Source organism: Anabrus simplex, chromosome 2 (genome assembly GCF_040414725.1).
Source record: "Anabrus simplex isolate iqAnaSimp1 chromosome 2, ASM4041472v1, whole genome shotgun sequence".
NCBI classification, from domain to species: domain Eukaryota; kingdom Metazoa; phylum Arthropoda; class Insecta; order Orthoptera; family Tettigoniidae; genus Anabrus; species Anabrus simplex.
Window position 1 is genome coordinate 85,124,535 of NC_090266.1, and position 16,835 is coordinate 85,141,369.

The 16,835-nt window shown below is 38.9% G+C and overlaps 1 protein-coding gene across 1 annotated transcript in view; it reads left to right on the plus strand.

The window, feature by feature from the left end:
- PTPMT1 (protein tyrosine phosphatase, mitochondrial 1) overlaps positions 1 to 16,631 on the plus strand; it is a 187,957-nt gene extending 171,326 nt beyond the window's left edge. The window contains exon 4 of the mRNA XM_067142317.2: positions 16,281 to 16,631. Coding sequence (XP_066998418.1) covers positions 16,281 to 16,403 — 123 coding nt within the window. The 3' untranslated portion in view covers positions 16,404 to 16,631. The remainder of the gene's footprint in view (positions 1 to 16,280) is intronic.
- The last annotated feature ends 204 nt before the right edge of the window (positions 16,632 to 16,835 follow it).

Here is a 16,835-nt window from a genome sequence, read left to right on the forward strand (position 1 = left end):
TTTGATTTGATTTGATTTGATTTGATTTGATTTGATTTGATTTGATTTGATTTGATTTGATTTGATTTGATTTGATTTGATTTGATTTGATTTGATTTGATTTGATTTGATTTGATTTGATTTGATTTGATTTGATTTGATTTGATTTGATTTGATTTGATTTGATTTGATTTGATTTGATTTGATTTGATTTGATTTGATTTGATTTGATTTGATTTGATTTGATTTGATTTGATTTGATTTGATTTGATTTGATTTGATTTGATTTGATTTGATTTGATTTGATTTGATTTGATTTGATTTGATTTGATTTGATTTGATTTGATTTGATTTGATTTGATTTGATTTGATTTGATTTGATTTGATTTGATTTGATTTGATTTGATTTGATTTGATTTGATTTGATTTGATTTGATTTGATTTGATTTGATTTGATTTGATTTGATTTGATTTGATTTGATTTGATTTGATTTGATTTGATTTGATTTGATTTGATTTGATTTGATTTGATTTGATTTGATTTGATTTGATTTGATTTGATTTGATTTGATTTGATTTGATTTGACAAAATCTTGGGTAAAGAGTACAAGATGAAAATAAATAAGTCCAAAACAAAATTAATGGAGTGCAGTCGAACGAAGGCAGGCGATGAAGGAAATATTAGATTAGGAAATGAAGTCTTAAAGGAAGTAGATGGATATTGTTTCTTGGGTAGTTAAATAACTAACGATAGCAGAAGTAAGGAGGACATAAAATGCAGACTAGCACAAGCAAGGAAGAGCTTTCCTAACAAAAGAAATTTGCTCACTTCAAACCTTGATATAGGAATTAGAAATATGTTTCTGAAGACTTTCTTCTGGAGTGTGTCATTGTATGGAAGTGAAACATGGACGATAACTAGCTCAGAAAGAGAATAGAAGCTTTTGAAATGTGGTGTTACAGAAGAATTGCTGAAAGTGAGATGGGTAGACTCAATCACGAATGGAGAGATACTAAATCGAATTGGTGAGAGAAGATCGATTTGGCTAAATTTGACCAGAAGAAGAGATAGAATGATAGGACACGTCGTAAGACACCCAGGATTTGTTCAATTGGTTTTTGAAGGAAGTGTAGGTGGTAAGAACGGTAGGGGTAGACCAAGGTATGAATATGACAAGCAGATTAAGGCAGATGTAGGATGCAATAGTTATGTAGTCCATAAGACCTATCTGTGTCGGTGCGACGCCAAAAAAAAAAAAAAAAATTATATAGAAATGAAAAGGTTAGCACATGATAGAGTGGCATGGAGAGCTGTATCAAACCAGTCTATGGACTCATGACTCAAACAACACAACACATTAGATCGAGTATTCAGCCATACACACCTTACAGCACTGTCTCACTGACATTGCTGTTTTCACTCAGTATTTCTGTCTAGCTGAGTCCACCATTGAACTGAATTCCAGTTTGCCTGTCACCTTCTATAGGGAGGCTGACCCTTTGACACCCTTCATATAAGGAGAGGCTTCTGGAAGTCAGGATACGGAAATATCTGGGTTCAGAATTCCTGTCTCTTCCGCACTGCCGGGGGGGGGGGGATATGGCTTGGCAGCAGTGATTAGCTCATCTCTGATGGGTTGTCTGTTGTGGCGCAAGGGTGCGGAGCACAACTGAGGAATTCACCCGCTGTTGGAGCCAGGCTGACATGCTCCAAGAAAAAAACCAAACCCCATGGCACAACAGCCCTGAAAGGCCTTGGCCTACCAAGTGACCGCTGCTCAGCCGGAAGGCCTGCAGATTGAGGTGTCGTGTGGTCAGCACGACGAATCCTCTCAGCCGTTATTCTTGGTTTTCTAGATCTGACATGCTCCGCTCAAGTGTTATTACAAAATGGCATCGCTCAGGCTTTCTGTGCCATCACTAAATTTTACACTATTGAGATTCTTCCACCATTTTGATACTTTATTTTGCCTTTTGGCAAATTTTTTATTTATATGTCAACAGTACATGTTTCGTTCCTTATTTAGGAACATCCTCAGCTGTTATAGTGGCTTAGGTGAATGGTTAAGATTTTAAACACATAGATTTACAAATACATTGATTCACTTAAAAACTAAATACGAATTAAGATAGACGATATTAAAAACAATGTGGGGTTAGTGTGTTACTGGTATGAGAGCAGATGATTACATGGTTGATTGACTTAAAACTATGTCTATTCATTAGAATAGTTGTTCAAAAAATTTTTCACTTTGTTACATAAAAAGTCTGTATGCAATTATTACGCAAAGACACATGCTTTCGAACAAATTCCCACTACCGTATTTTATTTCATTTCAGAAATTTGAAACGAGGCTCCCTTCACATTAATAGATCAGCAATCAGCTCCAAAGTTTCCACATCAGACTCAATCAAAAGCACTATAAGCAAGCACACAACATACAACAACTTACCTGGAAGGAAAGGAAGAAAAACTTTCAACAATTTGAACAATGTTATGAAGTTAAACATTTTTTTAAAAATTTTTTAATTGCATGCAGACTTTTTATGTAACAAAGTGAAATTTTTTTTAAACAACTATTCTAATGAATAGACATAGTTTTAAGTCAATCAACCATGTAATCATCTGCTCTCATACCAGTAACACACTAACCCCACATTGTTTTTAATATCGTCTATCTTAATTCGTATTTAGTTTTTAAGTGAATCAATGTATTTGTAAATCTATGTGTTTAAAATCTTAACCATTCACCTAAGCCACTATAACAGCTGAGGATGTTCCTAAATAAGGAACGAAACATGTACTGTTGACATATAAATAAAAAATTTGCCAAAAGGCAAAATAAAGTATCAAAACGGTGGAAGAATCTCAATAGTGTAAAATTTAGTGATTAGATTTTGAGACGGAAAATGAAGCTGATTACTTGCAATTTCTGTGCCATACCGGTAGTAATAGTAGTAGTAATAATAATAATAATAATAATAATAATAATAATAATAATAATAATAATAATAACATACATACACTGACATAGCAAATGTCATGGGATAGTCACCTAATAGCGTGTGGGGCAACCCCCGGTCCTGCAAACTGCAGTGAGAGGCCGTGGAAGTGAGTCGACAAGTCCCTGGTAGTCCTCTAACGCAGCTGACACCAAATCGTTTGCAGAGTGGCCGCCAATGCTGGTCTGTTCGTGGGTGCAGGATCCATGGCACGGAGCCTGCTTTCCAGGACATCCCAGATATGCTCGATAGGGTTCATATCGGGGCTCCTGGGTGGCCATGGCAGTCGTTGGACCTCCGCTACATGTTCCTGGAATCATTCCCAGGCGACATGGGAGCGATGTGGCTGCGCGTTATCATCTTGAAACACCACAGAACCATCTGGGCACTGGAAGGCCAAAAATGGGTGGAGGTGGTCTCCGAACAGCTCAACATACCGCGTACCATTCAAAGTCTCTTCCAGAACAACTAGGGGGCCCATTCCATACCAGGAAAATGCACCCCAGACCATAACAGAGACACCAGCGACCTGGACCACATTTTCGAGGCAGGCAGGATCCATCGCTTCATGTTTTCTGCGCTATAAATGGTGCCTCCCATCAGCATGGTGCAGTTGAAATCGTGATTTGTCCGGCCATATCACGTTACGCCATTGTTCCAGTGCCCATCCCTGGTGACTGGCGACAAATGCGCGTCGTTGTGCCCGATGATGTTGGGTTAACAGTGGCACCCGTGTGCGGCGCCGGCTCCCATAACCCATAGAACCCATGTTCCTACAGATTGTCCACTGGGAGACGTGTCAAGCATGGCCTGTGTTGAATAGAGCCGTGATTTGTTGCACGGTTGACCGTCTGTCACTATTGACAATCCGCCTCGGATGTCGCCGATCACGGTCATCGAGGGTGGCTGGACGGCCGGTCGTTCGTGTGTTGTGGACGGTGACACCCGCATTCAGCCATTCATGATACACCCTGGACACGGTTGATCGTGTGAAGCCGAATTCCCGCACCACTTCCGAAATCGCACTTCCCATCCTTCGGGCACCGACCACCATACCCCGTTCGAACGGTGTCAGCTCACGACGACGTTCCATGTTACACCTGTCACATGCACAGCCACTGCTCACAAGGTCTCCTATACAACTGCCGCTGGCACAGGGGGCGTGTGGTGCGCAGACAACACACCTGCGCATCAGTGCTCCGCTATCCCATGACATTTGCTCAGTCAGTGTACATTATCATTAAAGACTGTTATGCCTTTCAGCGTTCAGTCTGCAAGCCTCTGTGAATTTACTAAACGTTGCCACAATCGTCTGTTTGGTACTAGTGCTGTGGCCTCATTTAGTTCTAAACCTCTTATCTTTAAATCATTAGAAACTGAGTCTAACCATCGTCGTCTTGGTCTCCTTCTACTTCTCTTACCCTCCATAACAGAGTCCATTATTTTCCTAGGCAACCTATCCTCCTCCATTCGCCTCATATGACACCACCACCGAAGCCGGTTTATGCGTACAGCTTCATCCATCGAGTTCATTCCCAAATTAGTCATTATCTCCTCATTCTGAATACCCTCCTGCTATTGTTCCCACCTGTTTGTAGCAGCAATCATTCTCGCTACATTCATGCCTGTTACTTCTAACTTACGAATAAGATATCCTGAGTCCACCCAGCTTTCGCTCCCGTAAAGCAAAGTTGGTCTGAAAACAGACCGATGTAAAGATAGTTTCGTCTGGGAGCTGACTCCTTCTTACAGAATACTGTTGATCGCAATTACGAGCTCACTGCATTAGCTTTACTACACCTTGATTCAGTCTCACTTACTATATTACCATCCTGGGAGAACACACAACCTAAATACTTGAAATTATCGACATGTTCTAGCTTTGTATCACCAATCTGACATTCAATTCTGTTGAATTTCTTACGTACTGACATCAGTTTAGTCTTCAAAAGGCTAATTTTCATACCGTACTCATTGCACCTATTTTCAGGTTTCAAGATATAGGCCAGACTGCTTACTACATTTCCACCTAACTGAATCCCTCCCTGCCATTTTATACCTTTCAGCAGATGATCCATGTAAACTACGAACAGCACAGGTGAAAGATTACAGCCTTGTCTAACCCCTGTAAGTACTCTGAACCAATAACTCATTCTACCGTCAATTCTCACTGAAGCCCAATTGTCAACATAAATGCCTTTGATTGATTTTAATAATCTACCCTTAATTCCATAGTCCCCCAGTATGGCGAACATCTTTTCTCTTGGTACCCTGTCATATGCTTTCTCGAGATCTACGAAACATAAACACAACTGCCTATTCCTCTTGTAGCATTTCTCAATTACCGGTACCTGTCGCATACTGAAAATTTGATCCTGACAGCCCCTCTGTGGTCTGAAACCACACTGGTTTTCATCCAACTTCCTCTCAACTACTGATCGCACCCTCCCTTCCAAGATGCCAGTGAATACTTTGCCTAGTGTACTAATCAATGAAATACCTCGATAGTTGTTGCAATTCTTCCTGTTCCCTTGCTTATAGATAGGTGCAATTACCGCTTTTGTCCAATCTGAAGGTACCTTACCAACACTCCATGCTAATCTTACTACTCTATGAAGCCATTTTATCCCTGCCTTCCCACTATACTTCACCATTTCAGGTCTAATTTCATCTATTCCTGCTGCTTTATGACAATGGAGTTTATTTACCATCCTTTCCACTTCCTCAAGCGTAATTTCACCAACATCATTATCTTCCTCCCCATGAGCTTGGCTGTTCGCAACACCACCAGGAAGATTTCCTTTAACGTTGAGAAGATTTTCAGAATATTCTTTCCACCTCTTCAGTGATTCCCTGGGATCTATTATGAGTTCACCTGAATTACTCAAAACACTGTTCATTCCCTTTGTCCGTCCCTCCCTAAGATTTTTTATTATCAAAATCAAATCAAAATCTCTTTATTTGCAAATGAGGTGTCTACCTCGGTGGCAAATGGTACACTAAAATACATTATTGTCAAGCACTTAATATTAAATTAACAAGAGAAGAAAATTTTCCTATAATACAATATTATACAATTTACGCTAACAATGTTTTCTATTAAACACACAGCTCATCCTTAATAAATTTATATTGTTTACAAAATTCTACTTTGAATATCTCCTGTACTACTTACAAATATAGTCAACTGATATACAGTATGTGGAATTACTTCAAATGATACTATACAACTGGTATAAGATTAATATTTAGATTGCATTTATTTATTTACTTTTTTTTTTTACCCGTTCTGGATCCTAAGTAGCATAACGACCTGCTGCGTCTTAACCAGAGCCCCTTTTGCCACCACTTTTCAGAGTTCCTGAAGGGCCTTCACAGCTACCGTAGCGGTCCCAGGACCCTCGAAGTCCCCACTGTACTTCACCCCTACAGGCAGTCCCCTACTTTGGCTGTCCTAACTCCATGGACCAGGGGATGGAATTTTTTTTTTAACACATTTTTTAGTTACAATAGCCTGCACTGGTCGAATGCCCTCTAACATTTCATTTATTTTCCCTGTTGCTGTTTATTCTCTTCTTGAATATCTGTACAGATTTTGGAAAAGGATCAAACACTACCCCTGGTAAACTGTTCCACTCCTTCACACCCTTCCCAATGAATGAAAATTTACCACAATCGCTTCTGCTAAAATTCCATCTAATTTTATATTTGTGGTCAGTCCTGCCGATATAATTATTTTCCAACTGAAGCCTCTCACGGATATCTCCCCATGCTTCTTCTCCTGTATAGGCTCTATATAATCCTATAAGTCTAGTTTTCTCCCTTCTCTTACTTATTAAAGTTTCCCACCCAAGTTCCTTTAACATTTCTGATACACTACTTCTTCTCCTGAAATCCCCTGTTACAAATCTTGCTGCTTTCCTCTGCACACTATCTATTTCTTTTATTAGGTATTCTTGGTGAGGATCCCAAACACTGTTTGCATATTCCAATAATGGACGAACCATACTCAAGTAACTTTTTTCTTTTAATTCTTTGTTGCATCCTTTAAGTAGCCTCATTATGACATGTAACGATCTGTATGCTTTCCCAACAATGTCATCAATATGACCCTTCCAGTGCAAATTACTTTCAAATCTCACACCTAAGTATTTGCACTTGCCATCTTTTGGGATAACTACCTCATCCAAAGTATATTCAAATTCAGTTTTAAAGCTCCTGTTTGTAAAAGTTGTAACAGTTGATTTACCTCCATTAACCTTCATATTATTTTCTTCAACCCATTGTTGGATACTTTCAAGGTCCCTTTGTGATTCTGAACAGTCCTCAGTGTTGTTTATTTCCCTATAAACAATTATGTCATCTGCATACAATCTTATTTTTGATGTTATAATGTTCCCTAAATCATTTGCGTATATTAAGAAAAGTAACGGACCGATTATACTACCCTGTGCAATTCCCTTCCAAACTTTCTCTTCCTGAGATACATTATTTCCTACTTTGACTTTCTGAACCCTTGAATTTAGAAATGTTTTTGTCCAACGTGTAACCCTTACGTCCAATCCTATTCCCTCCAATTTCTTTAATAATATTCCATGTTCCACTCTATCAAAGGCTTTGGAAAGATCTATGGCTATGCAATCTAACTGACCTCCTGAATCCAACTGATCTGATATGTCCTGCTGAAATCCCACCAGTTGTGCCTCACAAGAAAATGTCTTTCTAAATCCATACTGGCTCCTCATGAACCAATTTTTATCATCACATATCCCTCTGATGTACTTTGATATTAAACTCTCCAGTATTTTACAAACTATACTGGTCAGGCTGATTGGTCTGTAGTTCTCTGGTTTCCTTTTATCACCCTTTCCTTTATAAATTGGTATTATTATAGATTCCTTCCATTCCTTTAGTATTACACTATTATTTATGACATAGTCATACGGAAATTTTAAATAAGGCACTGTGTACCACCCCATTGTCTTTAATACCTCCCCAGTAATTTGATCACTTCCTGCTGCTTTTCCTTGCTGGAGCAGTTGGATTTCTCTGAAAATATCTTCGTTTGTGAATGAGAAGCTTCTTGTTTCCCTCTGTCTCTCTCCCTCTCTATCTTCTGTTTCGGTTTCCAACTCTTGACAATCATCTACTGAATCTCTAAATTCCCTACTAAATAGGTTTGCTTTCTCAGTATCTGTTAAATAGTGTTCACCCCCTTCTCCCACCATTGTAGGAATTTGGATTCCTTTTCCTTTTTGATTCCTGATATATGAATACAGCTTTTTCCATTTCCCTTTGTGGTCATTACCCTCTTGAAGTATGCTATTCATATAATTCTCTTTTGCTTCCTTTTTCACTCTATTCAGTTCCCTCATTAGCTGTTTTCTAGTTTCTCTACTCTCCCTACCCTCTTTGATTTTCCTGTTTACTATTCTACATTTTCTATTTAATTTTCTTATTTCCCTTGTATAATAAACAGGGTCTGAGGTCATTTTACCCTTCTTAACAGGTACAAATCTCTTCTCTCCTTCGCAAATGATTCCTTTAAATTTAGCCCAAAGTGTATCCATGTTACTCCCTTCACTTATCCAACAACTGAATTGTGATTTAAGGTAAGTCCCAAATTCATCAACTTCAGTTTTTCTGTACAATTTCTTGTCTCGTGTAACCCTCTTATTAAGCCTTTTTGGTACAAGTCCTACATCCATTATTACAGCCTTATGGTCACCTATTCCTTCAATTACCTCAGGTTTATCAACAATTTCCCATGGTTTAACCAAGAATACATCTAGTAAGTTATTGAGACGAGTCGGTTCTTGTACTACTTGTGTAAATCCTCCCTCCCAAATTAACTTATTTGCCAGTTTCTGTTCATGGGCTTCACTTGCAGCTCCATTCCATTCAACTTCAGGCAAATTTAGATCTCCCCCAATTATTATCACATCATTATTATTGTTTTTACGAGTATAATCTATTATTTTCTCAAAGATTTCCATGTCTCTTTCCTCTCTTCCAGGCCTGTATGTTCCTATAATTCCCACCTCCTTCATATTATCACAAACTAATTTTATCCCTAATATTTCATCCCTTTCATCGGTAAACCATTCATGTGAACAATAAGTTTCCTTCACCAGAATAAACACCCCCCCCCCCCTCCCTTTTTATCTCCTCGGTCTCTACGATAGACTGTGTACCCTTCTGGAAATACTTCTCTATTACCCACCCCTTCTTTCAACCACGATTCCACTCCTATCACCACATCAGTCTCATAAGATTCCATCAATGTACCGAATTTTAATTGTTTATTTACTACACTTTGACAGTTTACCAAGAGCAATCTCAGACCCCCTTCCTCCCTAAAACTTGACTGTTGCAATTGGGTAACTTGAAATTCCTTACTATCCTGAGTTTCTTTTTCTAGTTGACTGAGCCAGCTTGAAGTACAGCTGGCTCTTTCTACTAGTTTTCCTGGTCAGTATTATAACTCAAGGGAGTTGCCTGTTTTACAGTACATATCTTAAGAGTAATAAAATCTAGAACAATATTTGCTATCTTTCATTTACCTGAATTGTTTAGATGGAGGACATGTTTTGTATAACAGTACATCTCAAAACTGCTGCATTCAATAACCTGAGTATTCCGAAAATGTTTACAAAATTTAACAATATCTGTATTGACCTTGTCCACTTCAATGTTCACACATGAGTCTCTACTCAAATCATGCCTGTGGGACACGTTCACTACAAAAACATTAGTGTGGGTCAGCTTCCCTAGTGTATGTTAAAGTTGTGATCTTACATTCCTGGCGTCGTCGTGAGCTACGTCGTTCGTCCCACCGATGATAAGGACTGCATCGCCGCTCCCGAAGTTCCTAGTTGCTGCTTCTACATTTTCCACAACACTGCTGATAGAAGCTCCTGGATATATTTCTCCGGTTGCTGCTATATTCTCGTCGTTAATCACTCCCGCTATTCCCCTTCCTTGGCTATCACCAAACACAGCTATCTTCGCTGATTTAGGCCTAACTGGGTCTTGAATCTGAATTCTAGGCCTAAATTTTAAACTCGGCACGGCAACGGAGCGGATCGCGATGATTTGGTTTCACGCGCGCGATCACTTTCTTCCAGAATTAAATTATTTAGGGCAGAAAACCTATTTCTGATGTTTATTTCCGGAAATTCAGTTGTAGATTTCTTCTTGGCCGGCCATCCACGAACTACTTGACACCACGTGCTCGAGTTTGTTACTTGTACCGGTATATCACTCGAAGAATGGTCAGTCCCAAATTCTAGCGATCGCAGTCTTTCTTTTAATTCTTGATTTTCAACTTTAAGAGTCTCATTGTCCTTTTTTAGAATGTTTATAATTTCTAATGCACTTTTATATTCCACATCGACTGTTTTCGGTGCTTTGTCAACGCCGTCCCCAACAACAACATTCCGAACACACTGCTCACAAATCCAGTCAATATTTTCATTAGTTTTTACGTCTCTAGGGCAATTTCCGCACTTATAATGCCACTATCGATCACATGAATCACACAACATTCCATTTTTCACTAATCTTCGACATTTTCTGCACTTTTCGTCACATTTTACGGTTAATTTACTCGGAGAATAAAACACTACGTCGTCATTACCGGGCGCCATTTTGAAAGAAAAAAAAAAGAAGAAAGGTTTCCCCGCTGCTTGACCTAGCCTTTCCAGGTTATTACCAAAATCTTCCTTTGACTTCTTTTTGGATTCAACAACTATTTGTTTCACTCTGTTTCTTTCAACTACGTACAAATCCCAGTCTGCCTCTGTCCTTGTTTGGTGCCATTTCTGATAAGACTCCTTTTTACGTTTACAAGTTGCTCTCACTTCATCACTCCACCAAGATGTTCGCCTTTTCCCATCTTTACACACAGGTGTTCCTAGGCATTCCCTTACTGTTTCTACTACAGCATCCCTGTATGCCACCCATTCAGTTTCTATATTTTGAACCTGCTTACTATCTACTGTTCGAAACTTCTCACTAATCATATCCGTGTATTTCTGTCTAATTTCCTCATCCTGGAGATTTTCTACCCTTATTCGTTTGCAGACAGATTTCACTTTCTCCACCCTAGGCCTAGAGATACTTAGTTCACTGCAGATCAGATAGTGATCTGTATCATCGAAAAATCCTTGGAAAACTTGTACATTCCTTACAGATTTACTGAATTCGAAGTCAGTTTAGATACAGTATAGTCTATTATGGATCTGGTACCCCTGGCCTCCCATATGTAGCGGTGAATAGCCTTATGCTTGAAGAATGTATTGGTAACTGCTAAACCCATCCTAGCACAGAAGTCCAGCAAACACTTCCCATTCCCATTAGCTTCCATATCTTCCCCACATTTTCCAGTCACCCTTTCATATCTTTCAGTTCTATTTCCCACTCTTGCATTGAAATCGCCCAATAGCACTATTCTATCCTTGCTGTTGACGCTGACCATGATGTCGCTCAATGCTTCATAAAACTTGTCAACTTCATCCTCATCTGCACCCTCACATGGTGAATACACTGAGACAATTCTCGTCCTAATTCCTCCAGCTGCCAAATCTACCCACATCATTCTCTCATTTACGTGCCTAACAGAAACTAGGTTGCATGCAGTGGTATTCCTGATAAACTGCCCTACCCCATACTCTGCCCTTCCCTTTCTAACACCCGTCAAGTACACTTTATAATCTCCTATCTCTTCCTCGTTATCTCCCCTTACCCGAACATCACTTACTCCTAGCACATCCAGGTGCATCCTCTTTGCTGACTCAGCCAGTTCTACTTTCTTTCTTCCATAAGCCCCATTAATATTGATAGCTCCCCATGGAATTCCATTTTGTTCGCCAACTTGTTTCCAAGGAGTCCCTCGCCTGTCAAATGGGAGTGGGACTCCGTTACTCCCATAGGTCCGAGGCTTGCTTAAAATGTTCTGAGCTTGGTAAATTCATGAAGCAGGATGCTAGCCTACTTACACATAGTCCAGGTGAGGATCTCTCTTCTAACGCGTTATGGACCAACGGTGGATTGTATAGCCGCCTGAGCACGAGGTGGGCCATGACTCAGAATGTGTCCGAGATGCCCAATCCCATTCCATAGCAATTGGTATCCCGACTCTCAGGACCACTTACTAGGCCACTCAGCCGTTGCCCATGGCTCACGAACTAGGACGTGACTACAGTAACCCACACCATGAACCCAAATAATAATAATAATAATAATAATAATAATATGTGGCCTTAACGACCACCTTTCAACTTGGCACCATTTAGAAAACCATCCTTCATAATTTTCCTCTAAGTGAAATGATCGTTGACCTAGCTCCAATTCTTGAATTAGCATTCATCCGCCGATGTCCTGTACTGAGTGTAGTGCATTGAATAACAATCTATTTGTAAAATGTAAGAGCGATGAGTTCATTTTGAAAACTGTGTTTATGTTACATACATTACATTATTAGGATCATGGAAATGCCAGCCAAATATTCTTGCTTGAGTAAAGAGTTTTTTGTGACACATATGTAAAAACCGTGTCATGTAGTAGTGAGTTTTATAGACAGTTTCAGGACACATTTCCTGGCAGTCTAGCTCCAAGTAGGAAGACTGTGAGATGCCTTGTTCCTAAACGTAAATGACGTTTCTAACTTTGCTGAAATTAGCGTATCATTCAAGCACTCACCAAAAAAATATTGCGCATCACAAAAAACCTCAGTCCAATATGGCTACTAAACTTCATAACCTCGTGACGACTGTAAACAAGTCCATTTTTGTAATTGCAATTTTAAAAGCATTGTTGATCCGCATTTAATAAATTCTGATGAAGCATGATTTCACTTAAATGATCATGGTGCTTCACAAAACAATAGAATTGGAGCACAGAAAATTCAAGGTTAATTAATCAAATTTAATTGCGTGTTCGCAGAGGAGTGCGACAGGCTTCGGCAGCCGGCACAATTCCTATCCTTGCCGCTAGATGGGGGCTCCATTCGTTCCATTCCTGACCGAGTCGGATGATTGGAAACAGGCTGTGCATTTTCATTTTCATTGCATGTTGCTAACGTTGGTGGTGCACTATAACAGCACAACACAAAATAGGGACTGTATTTTTTAATGATACGGAAAATTCAGAGAGGAACTGCAGAAATATACTTGCACCATTTTTTAAATTGGTGTCAGTATCATTTCTGACCTTACCGTGTGTGACTTTCATTTGTGGAAAACCTAAAAAGTGTACAGACTGTAGAAGAACTTAAAAACAATATAACTACTGAAATTGGGTGTATGATGGAAGCAGAACTAAAGAGCATGGATGGAAATTTCATTGAGAGGTAACAGGAATGTTTGAATGTAAGAGTACACCACTTTCAACATCATGTGTGACAACGTTAGTACTCATTATAGTTTATAACTGTTAGGCTCTGCAGTCTGCTGAAACTACCTTTGAGTAAATAAATTCATAAACTAACTGAAAGAGGAAACGTATGGTAAAAGATTACGCCGGAAAAAGAAACAACCTAATACTGTAATGACCGAAAACAAGCGATATGTATGTACTTATTTATTGGGACATCTGTCTTACCAACTTCCTAGAGCAGTGGTTCTCAATGAATGTAGCGCATTACAGTACCTTGCCATGACACTTCTGAGCCTTTGTTTTATTGCTAGTAAAAGTAATTAATATAACTTGTTACATCTACAAGCTGTTGAAATTATTCCCTTGATCACTCAATTTGGCCAACTGCTCTAATACTAACTTCATAAACTCATTATTACTCCTCCATGTTACTTTGATTTTGCTCACTACCTTCCCCTTCACCCCCCATTACAATTCCATACACTTTTTCCATAGACATATTTTCACTCAGACTTTCATCAAAACTTCGTGTGCCTGTGTCAGAGCTGCTCTCCTGATTATTAACAGACATACTTCCTTTATGCACTATTCTCCTTTTCAAATTTATAACATTACTGTTATTCTCACTAGTATTCATACTCTACTGATAAACATTGTACTCAAAACATGACAACACCGATACACAACTCCTAACACAAGCTCACTAAAACACTGGCCCAAATGTGCCTATCGAGGTCATATAGCAAGTCTGGATATCGTTCGACCTCACGTTGAGGCGCCAATTGTTACATCTACAAGCTATTGAAATTATTAAATGGATAAATGGTGACTAAGATAAGTATAAATAACCAAAATTGGGCGCCACCTGCAAAAAAAAAAAAAAAAAAAAGGAAGAATTAACTCAGAGAGCAACGAGCAACTCCCTCTCCCAAGGCGACGGTCATCAGGCTGACAAGGCTCCAAACTTGCTTTATAACCTTACCTGTTGCTATTTACACCTGAAATTAACTTTAGGTAGCATGCCAGGTTTTTTCTCACTACACTTATAAAAGATTTACCACAAGTTTCACTACATCAATTTACTCCCAAAAACAAATAAAACAAAACAGAAACCAACAATTATCATCATGTGATGAGAAAATATAAACATACATAAACCATATCTACAAACTATATACCACAACTGTACATAGTTCTACAGGCCAAGCTTCAAATTGATTATCCTACATTAGCACATTAGCACAATGGCATCATCACCGTGGAATCTTACCACATGTCATAACTTTACAAAAAACAAACCCAGCCACCTCACTATACTCTGTTACTAAGCCATACACATCCACAATGTAAAATGCCTGCTGCGGGATTAATAAATAATGACAAGCATGTCGTATTATTCAAAGAATGAGCAAGTAATAAACATTTTGGCTACGTTTCCATCAAGTCGTAATTAGTTCTGTGCACAACATAATACCTCCATATTACACATATAAAAGGCTGCCCACAATGTGCATTTCCTCAGTGAGGAATCCATAGTCTTACTCACAAAAGAACACTAGGTAGCATCTTCCACTAACCGCTCACCGGGAATGTGAATTAACAAGTAATGCACTCGTCATGACTCGGTAATTGTGCAGTAATGCATCCGTGAAGAACTCATACAGCAAAGACTTCGCAGTGGCAATCGTCTTCAACAGTAACCTCAGTATCAGTGATCAGTAACCGCAAACTCGTGCACATTAAAAATAAACTTGTAGCTCGCACGCACACTATGTTTTGTCCATCACTCCATAACAAGCAAGCTCAGAAATTCGTTGCACACGCACACATATATAGACTCGCTCCATGTGGAGTAGCATCTACCAAAATCTTCAAGCGTCTCTTGGTCAATGCAACCTCATTCGAAATTGGAGTTTTCAGATTGGTTACCAAGCTGCCGATCTGCAAATGGTGAACTTGTAAGTTTGTCCACATTGATGAATTATCATCTTCAGCATCCACTTCCCGGTCTAAGCCCGGGTTTCTAAACCACATGTTGAAACACTTCCAACTGACTTCAACCGTCTTTCCCGATATAGCCACTGTTTTCCGTGTTGCACAATTCTTGAGCAACCTTCACTGCCGTACCATGTGCAGACTCTTACACAAATTAAAGTTACACAGATACAAAATTCCCTACTACAAATTCTTCTTAAAATATTATGTTTTTACATTATAAATGAACAAAATGACAGGATTTTCATGACTTCAATATTACGAATTATTTTACAAAAATTTCCTAACCTAAAAAGTGGGGATCATACACTTGTACAGTTACAAACTTTACTCAGTATTTATTTTAAAAAACAAAAATCTCTCCAGGAAAATATCTGTAGAACTGAGAGTTTTTAAAAGTAAAATTATCACATTGATGCATATAACACTTGTCAAACTAACAGCCTCAATACATGCCAGAACTCAGATGAAATGGTATAATGACTGCAAGCCTAAAAACTACTGATTGCTCAAAAACTAGCTGTGTGTGCACTCGATCAAGTGTCCTGCTTTGTTGCAAAATTGTACATCAGTGTACAGTGTGAACTCACTACAAAGGATAGCGTACCATGAACAAAGAAAGGTTGGGAACCAATGACCAATAGGAACTAGGGAAACTGGCCGTTCGGGTTTGGACTTATATCCACTTTTATTGGAGCAGTTTGGTGTGATTGAACCTATAAACAGTAGCGACTGTTATTTCAGCAGTTTGAAATGTTATTGGTCTTTGTATTTTTTTAACTTAACCTTTAAGAAAGAGTCATCTTACTGTTACATTGTACTACCTTTAAGTGTTGTAAAATTTGAGTTTATTCCTTTAAATTGAATTGCTTTCTGAAATATAGCAGTATATCATGTTTAATGTCTTTTACTTTTGCTTTCTCCAGAAACATGGTTGGAAACCTGAAGAAGCTGTGAATTTTATGAGGAGGAAGCGACCTCACATTCTACTGAGATCTAAACAATGGGAAGCCCTTCGTGTGTTTTACACAGATAATGTTGATATGTAACATAGGTGATAAGTCTGGATCAACATCCCAAGTCATGTAGAGAGTTGTATAGACAATCTCAGGACACATTTCCTGGCATTCCAGCTCCAAGTAGAAAGAGACTGTGAGATGTCTTGTTCCTAAATGTAAATGAACCATGTTTAGTTGTGATCCCATTCCTTGTTTTGAAGATCGAGTGATATTGGTGCAATGACTTCATACAGCCATGTGTGATTAATGTAGTACAAATTGCCTTTTTTCTTCCTCCTCCTCCTCCTCCTCCTGCTGCTGCTGCTGCTGCTACTACTACTACTACTACTACTACTGCTGCTGCTGCTGCTGCTGCTGCTGCTATTACTACTACTGTATTTCCCATTGTATTTTACTGCAAAAAATATTGCTAAGACGAAAAGTGTACATCGTTTGTCTTGAAATATTGTGTTTTGCCATTTA